At 44.9% G+C, this 7,914-nt stretch overlaps 1 protein-coding gene across 3 annotated transcripts; it reads right to left on the reverse strand.

Annotated features, from left to right (window-relative positions):
- Positions 1-2,882: 2,882 nt before the first annotated feature.
- Positions 2,883-6,193, reverse strand: SDR42E1 (short chain dehydrogenase/reductase family 42E, member 1). 3 transcript variants are annotated; one of them, XM_071440751.1, is made up of 3 exons: positions 6,061-6,193; positions 5,740-5,841; positions 2,883-4,490 (listed from the first exon to the last, which is right to left on the reverse strand). In XM_071440751.1, exons 2-3 carry the CDS (start codon positions 5,805-5,807, stop codon positions 3,383-3,385), a joined length of 1,176 nt encoding a protein of 391 aa, XP_071296852.1. In that variant the 5' UTR covers positions 5,808-5,841; positions 6,061-6,193; the 3' UTR covers positions 2,883-3,382. The 3 variants fall into 3 exon arrangements, with proteins under 3 accessions (XP_071296852.1, XP_071296851.1, XP_071296850.1); XM_071440750.1 differs by lacking the exon at positions 5,740-5,841 and having other exon boundaries at positions 2,883-4,485; positions 5,911-6,158; XM_071440749.1 differs by lacking the exon at positions 5,740-5,841 and having other exon boundaries at positions 5,911-6,158.
- Between the last annotated feature and the right edge of the window lie 1,721 nt (positions 6,194-7,914).

The raw sequence follows: 7,914 nt of genomic DNA on the forward strand, positions 1-7,914 counted from the left end.
ATGAAAATTAACTTTCAGAATCAGTTCAGAGATTAATTTATCTTCTGATTCATAACAGTATTTATAAACATGTTCAGCTATTAGTTTTAAAAGAATTTAAATTAAATTAAAAGCAGTTGAATTTGTTGCTAGTCTACATTTTTAGCTGTTACTCCAGCAAAACAGGGAATTGTGAGCTTGACTAAAATAAAGCAGTAGTTTCCCCAACACTTCTGTACTCCTGAATTACAGTTTAATCCCCAGATTCTTTACAACATGTGTAAATTATCAGCCTTCAGGACCCTTTTCTCTGAAGAGCACATAGTAAATTATTACATATGCCACTATACTTTGGAAAGTATGTGGAAATCAGTAATAAATGGAAAAAAAGGGACATTTTGGTTGAGTCCCTTAGGAGAAGGACCTAGAAAAATCTGGTTTGATTAAGCATCTAAAATAAATATATTTAAATACATGTGAGAAGTATAAGTTTTCAGGTATATCTTGCAAATTTGTACCTTGAAATGCTGTGTCTGAGGTTAAGTAGCTGACCAAGTATTCTTAAACTATTCACTTTAAACATCAGCATCATCCTTTATAGTGAGCCACCTATCAATTATTCAGTAATTTTGACGACTAAAATTGAATCTGAGCTATATTTTCATTCTACTCTTCCAATTTTCAGGTTCATTTCTGGTAATTCAGTTTCAGGAAAACAGGTAAGATGAAAATTTGAAAAGAGACACAACACTTGAATTAATTACCCTAATTTACCCAGATATTCATGCATGAGGAGTAATGATAAAAAAACAGGAAAAAGGAGAGAGAATTGTAAAATAGTTCAAATAGAGCAGCTGTGACTGTCTTTACAGGGATGGAATTTTCAAGCAATTTTAGAGTATCTCTAAGTCACAGACTGCCTGTTTTCCTTTTGGAAAGAGTAAGTGTATCCTTCACCTCTGCTGTGGTCAGCACTTTGGGTTTTTTTAATAGATGGAGCTAATTGATGGGGAATTAATCAGTGCACTGATGATGGCTCGGGGTGTGTCCCCACATTAATCCTGTGTGCTGGAGCACACTCTTGGGCCATTAGGACAGAACAATTCCTCCTGCTCTCTTATCAGAGAGTTCTGGCCTTGACTCCAGGCAGATGAAAAGCTTCACGTGTTGAGCTCAGCTCCTGCAGGACTTCTGGTATTTGGGGTTTTGTGGGGTTATTTTTGTCTTGTTAGGAGCTGCTGCTGCTGCTGTACCTCAAAACCTGACCGGGGCTTGAACCTCAGCTGGTATTGACAGTGTGGATTTAGGATTCTTGGCTTAAAGACCCTTCCATAGATGATTTTCATAACCCCACCATTGAGATAATTATAAATAGCAGTAGCTGAGTTTTGCTGAAAGATTACAAATAGCAGAGAAAATTCCTCTGGGGCACAGGAGTTCAGTTCCCTATGTTAAAACCATTTTTAGAAGACTTGACATGAAATACCAATGCTGTTTCTGTGCAACAGGCTTGTGCAATTTCTTCTACATTTTGGTTTTGTCTTCTGCTGGCATTAGAATTTTGTAATCTATTTCTGATAACATTGTGTCAAAGCCAGAGAACTTAAAGGGGAAAAGAACAAAGTGGTTTCCACTTGAAAAAACAGAGCTGTTGGAAGGAGAGCATCGGCCCAGTGCTTTCATGAGGTCATGGATGTCTTTTTTCTGTTTTATTAAAAAGAAGATTTCTTCTTTCTGCAGATGATGTTGTATATTAATGACTCCTGGAGAGTGGCCCTTGTGCCATCAGTGCTCAGTTGGAGACACATAAGCTCTTTATAAGAGAGTGCAACACTCCTGCTACAGAAACAGCTTATTTGCTATTAGAGAGGGGAAAAAAAGTGAGTTCTCTCTTGAGCTGTCCCTCAAGCTAAGTATTAAATTTAATTTCTTTCATGGTGTACTTACTGGTAGGGGAGTGAGGGAGAAAAGTCAGATTTGAAGCATAAAAATACAAAAAGTTATCAATAGTGTGGGCTGGGGTTTTTTAAAGGTAAACTTATCAGGAAGAGAACAGTCAAAAAATAATGCTGTCTTTAGTCACCATGAGCTGTAAAAATCTGCATCTTCTAAGCAGGGGTGGCTGTGGATTTCTAGCTTGGTTCCTCTCTTAAGGCCTCTTGTTTTCTGAGAATCCTTTAACAGTGCAATGGAACTGCTCTTCTTCTTATTACTTCCCCATTTCAGTTGCAGCAGAGTTGAACAGAAGTATCTGGAAGTTACTATTAATTTAAGATCAGTGTAGCTTCAGCCATTAAAATGGAAAAACTAAAGTTTAAAGAGGAGTTTTAAATTCTTGAAGGATTCTGCTTTTATCAAGGGGTACAGAAGCTGCAATGCTGATGAGTTAAGGGAAAACAACTCTGTGTTTAAAATTTGAGGTGAAGTTTCTTAGTTTATGTATTAGATTGACAGATGGAATTGCATGGGACAGCTGTGACCTGTACTTTTAGTCTTATCTTCTAATCTTAAAATACCACAAAATTATGAGTTTCCTTGTAGCAAGTGTTTATCTTCCTATCACAAAGCTGAAATTCTATTTAGCTGGTGTCAGGTGTTAAAGAAATATTATTAAAGGCTAAAAGTGTTTTATAAATAGTGGAAAGTGAATGCAATCACTCACCAAATGTCTTTGATGAATTATTTGTTTAACCATTCAATAATGCTGGGAAAAATCATAGGTTTTATTTATGAATGCACTTTCAGCTGGTTCATTCATTTTAAACAGGCATATTTTACTGTTAGAAAAATCTACAAATCTCTGGTGCTTCAAGCACTTTGTGGTAATTTAGATTAAGCGTGGTGCATTTTCCAGAAATGTCATTAGATATCAGAGTTAACTCAGGAAAGCATACCAGAACGTATTCATGTAAAAACCTCATTTATTTATTGTCTAGCAGTTTATCAGTTAATCTTGGTTAGGCATATATACATCCAAGCTGGGAAGCAGAACTGGGGTTTGGAATGTGATCAAAGAATAAATTTATTCTCCTCTGGATCATGTAACACAAACTCTTTAGGAATAAAGGGCAGGGATCAGGAGTAAAATCCCATCAGGGAGGAAGGGTCAGCCTAAGGACATTTGTTCCATTCACTGCATTGTGCTGTTGTACCTGAGAATAAAATGCTGTTTGCAGTAATACTGAGCTTCATCTTATTAGTGATCTGATCAATTTCACTTTGAAGAGAATGAATATATTAAAATTTGCACCTTTTTACCCAGCAGTCCATTCCTTGGGGATAAAGCTGTTATTTACCTCAATCACACAAGTATGTATTTTTTTAAAAATCTTTTATTACCTGTCTGTCAAAACCAAGATTAAGCAGAGAACAGAACTAAATTCTGTCCTCAGCATTTCATCTTTCAGAGTGAAAACGTTGCTGCAGATGGAAGCCAGGAGACCAGCACAGCAATCAGCAGCACAAGCAGTCCCCCATCCCTAACCAGGTGCATCATGGTGTAATTTCTTGGCTTTGGTCCACATCCCTGGGATCTAAACCACTCCACCACTTCATCCAGGCTGTACTGCTGGGGCTCATAGCCCAGCTCCTTCCTGGCCTTCTCCATGCTGAAGTAGTGTGTGACACCAGTTTTGTAAACCTCGGTGCGAGTGAGGAGAGGCTGGAAGTTATAAACATGCCCCACAAGAAAATGAACTATTTCAGTAAGGAATGCAAAGAAATAGACAAGGGAGAGGGGAAGGCGCAGGGTTGGGAACTTGTAACCCAGACCTTCCACTAGCGGTCGGAAAAATTCAAAGTTATTGACAGGCCTGCCATCAGAAATGAAATAGGCCTGGCCTGCAGCAATGTGCTGCTTGCTGGCTCTGAGGGCCTCGGAGGCAAGGACATGAGCCTGGACCAGGTTGTCCACATGTACAAACTCCACCAGACTCAGAGGGTCTCCATAGACAAATCTAAACAGTCCCCTTTCAATGTAGCTGACTATTCTTGGCAGGTGTCTCTGCTCCCCAGGCCCGTAGATCCCTGCTGGCCGGAGAGCACAGGTCCTCAGGACACCTCTCCCATTTCCCAGCTCAGCACCGTTGGCCTCCAGCACCTTCATTTCAGCCAAGGATTTTGTTCTGGAGTAGTGATCAGGGTGAAGGTGCAGAGGTAGATAAGGCAGAGACTCATCCCCATTTTCTATAATCTGGCCTCCAAATATCACATTGTAGGTACTTGTATAAACCAGGCTGGACACTCCCCTGCTTCTGCAGGCCTGGATGACATTTTCTGTTCCTTTCACGTTAACATCTTCTATAAGTTTTCGGTTTAGCTGCTCCCTGCCAGACATTCCATAGGAAGCGATATGAAACACGCAGATTACATCTCTGAGAGCTTCTTCCACTTCAGACAGGCAACAGATATCCCCCTGCATGAACTTCATTCCCTCTGGCATGGTTTGAAGTGGCTTCACCACATCAAAGAGGATCACATCGACTCCCTTTTGATATATGGCACAACCTAAACTGAAACATGACAGAAACCATACATTAGGGTACAACACCATGGTGCATGAAACATCTCACCTGGAAGGGAGAGAACACTATTAACTGTTTTTATGCTGATTATTTTTCTGGTGGGAGTCTTTTAAATGCTCAGTCCCCCACTATAGGGAATATTCAGCTGTGATAGTTTAGGTACTGAACTGATATCTCACATTCCATCAATACTTGGAGGAAAAAAAGAAAAAAGAGGCAGAACTGCTGTAAATGAAAATTCTGAAGAGATCAGCAACAGCAATTTTCAGATGTGCAACTATTGCCAAATATTTTTTTTTTTAAAAAGCTTTACTTTTATCTAACTTTAGTTAGATAAAAGCTTTAGTTTTATCTAACTGCTTTTGTGCCGTCCCAGTTCTGGCAAAACAACAGGTTGGTCTTCACCACTGTGTTTGAAATTTACAGAGGAGTGGGAGAGATGCTTCTAAGCTGCTGTGAATGCTTTGCCACACGTCTACATTTTACTCCAAGTCACAAGTATTGACACAAAGTGTAACTCTGGTGTTTCTCTTCCCCTTTCCTACATTTTTGTATCTCCATTGTGCTTTAGGGCATGAGAGTGGAGGGAGAAGCCAAGCAGAAGTCAGATAGGCATCTCCTGAGATCTTTTTTTTGCTTCCCCTGACTTGAAATTTACTTTATTTTCCCGTCCTGACTGTGATCTCTCTTCCTCTGTGAGCAGTTATAGTCTAGGGCTCAAAATAGGATTTTTTCTTTAAATGGGCTGCAGAGCCAGCTACAGCAAGGGAAAATGGATTTCACTGAAATACGCACCTTATTAACAACCCTAATCCTAAACCATTACTGCTCATGAAAATAATATATTCTTGAGAGTTCAGCTGGAGTTGTTAACCTATAGAGCTAAGCACATGTGTAACTATTTGCAGGTCAAAAGAAAACAAGTGTAGGCTTGCCCTTCAGAGCAGGCTGATGATGGTGATCCCACCCCTCTGCAGAGGTGAGCACACAGGTAAATGTCTGCCAGGCAGCTGCTGCCTGACATTTGGAAAGGGGAAAACAGAGTTACTTACAGCCTCTGGACACAGAGTAACTGAGGTTGTTTAAAACTGAGACCCCGGGTGGACCAGAAGATGGGAACACCTGCTTCAGGTGTCTCAGGCCCACAGGTCTCCCTTCTACAGATGGATTTTGCTGCCTCCCCAGCAGCAACCTCTTACATTTACTCCTGTATGTAATAACTATTTAATGCACTAACCGGAAGCCAAAATAACCCCCTCCTCCAGTAATGAGGACCCTTTCCTTGGCAGCGTTTCCTTCTTCCATCCTCTTTCCTTTCGCACCGTGTGCTGGAACTGACCTACAAAACACACCGCAAACACACCCATAAAAACCAGTCCGCGTTTTACCATCGCTGCACATTCCCGACCTTATTCAACGCTCTCGTTCACGCTTTAATTCCGGCCCTTCCCCGGGGAGCAGGAGGCGATTCAGGGCCGGGATGGCTCCCAAGGGAGGGAGGCTGTTCCCGCTGAGGGAGCGCTGCGGTGGGGCCGTGCCAGCCCCGGGCCCCCCGTACCTGCGGCGCTGCCGGCCCGGCCCGTCCCTGCCGATTCCCGGGGCGGTGCCGATCCCGATCCCGATCCCGGGAAATGGAGCCGGGCGGGGCGGGGGCGGCCCGAGATGGCGGCGGGAGCTGGGCCTCTGCTGCCGTCAGCCTGTGCTGGCCTCGCCAGCCGTGCTGGTGTGGATTTCTGTGCCGGGCCGCTGATGCTGCTGCGCTCCCCTCGCAGCCTGAGGCGCTCTGGGATGGGGGCTCTGTGCTGACATCAGAGCCTGTCCCGGCCCGATGTTTGTACCGCAACACCCGGGATCGATCCGGGCTGGAGCAGCCGTGGCAGAAGAGCTCGGGGGTGTTGGTGGCTGGGAGCTGGACCTGCCCCCGGTCCTGATCCCCCCGTACCCTGGGCTGAACCCCCCATTCCCCGGCCCTGAACTCCCGCGCCCTGGGCTGATTCCCCCCCCATTCCCTTGCTCTAAACCCCCGTGCCCCGGGCTGATCCCCCCGTGCCCCGGGCTGATCCCCCCATGCCCCGGCCCTGATCCCCTGTTCCCTGGGCTGATCTCCCCGTGTGGGCAGCAGGGAAGGGGGGGATTCTGCCCCTCTGCCCTGCTCAGATGAGACCCCACCTGCAGAGCTGCCTCCAGCTGGGAGAACTGGGATTGTTCATCCTGGAAAAAAGAAGGCTCTAGGGTGATCTAGCTGTGGTCTTCCAGTAGCTGAAGGGAGCTCAGAGGAAGGATGGGGCAGGGCTGTTTGCAATATATGTAGTGACAGGACAAGGAGGAATGGCTTCAGAGTGAAAGAGTAGGGTTAGATCAGGTATTAGGAAGACATTCTTCCCTCTGAGGGTGGTGAGGCCCTGGCACAGGTTGCCCAGAGAAATTGTGGCTGCCACATCCCTGGTCTTGGAGCAACCTGGTCTAGTGGAAGATGTCCTGCCCATGGCATGGGGCTGGAACTACATGATCCTCAAGGTCCCTTCCAACCCAAACCATCCTGTGATTCTCTCAGGAGGTGCCTGCAAGTGTCATCCCAGGGTGTGAAGCTCTGCAGAGGTCTGAGACACTTAAGAGGGGCTGAGGAGCCCTTGACTCTGGGTAATTTGGGTGGACACGGGAGTTTCTGGACTTGCTGCTGAACATTTCTTCATGGGAAGGGCTGTTAAGCATTGGAATGGGCTGCCCGGGGAAGTGCTGGAGTCACCAGCCCTGGAGGTGTTCCAGAAATCACTGGACATGTCAGTGCTGTGGTTTAGTTGATGAGGTGGTGTTGGGTCAAAGGTTGGACTTGATGATCCTGGAGGTCTTTTCCAGCCTTAGTGAGTCTGTGATTCCCTGGTGCTGTGGAGGTACCACAGCTGAATGTCCCACCATGTCTGGGAGAGCTGTGCCCTCCCAGCATCTCCCTGGATGAAAGTGGCTGTCCCACATCCTGCTGTGTTTGTCATGAGCCTGAACCATGGAGCACACTCACAGCAGTCTGCTGGGCCCTGTGCAGATGTTGAGATGTTTTTGGCAGTGGGGAAGCCCTGCCCAGCACTGCCTGGCTGCAGCAGAACTGCTCCTGAGTTCACATCAGCAGTCCCAGCTGTCTGTGAGAGAGAGCTGTAATAGGAAAACAATGAAGAATTACAGGATCAAAGTCTGGCTTGTATTCCATTGTATTCCATTTTTCATTTGCAGAACTGAGCCACTTGGGGAATGCCAGAGAGTGGATTCAGTGTCAAAGCTACTTAAAACCCTGCAAAACTCCTTTCTGTTTTGCAAAACCTTGACAGAAGTAGATGCAGTAGGCTCTGTTGTATTTTTGATGGATGGCTGGCAAGAGTTAGAACTAAGCAGATTCTAAGAATTCTGCAAGAACTAAAGG

The sequence above is a fragment of the Agelaius tricolor genome, unplaced genomic scaffold (genome assembly GCF_023055355.1).
Source record: "Agelaius tricolor isolate 1412-34295 unplaced genomic scaffold, bAgeTri1.0.p SCAF_15, whole genome shotgun sequence".
Taxonomy (NCBI): Eukaryota; Metazoa; Chordata; class Aves; order Passeriformes; family Icteridae; genus Agelaius; species Agelaius tricolor.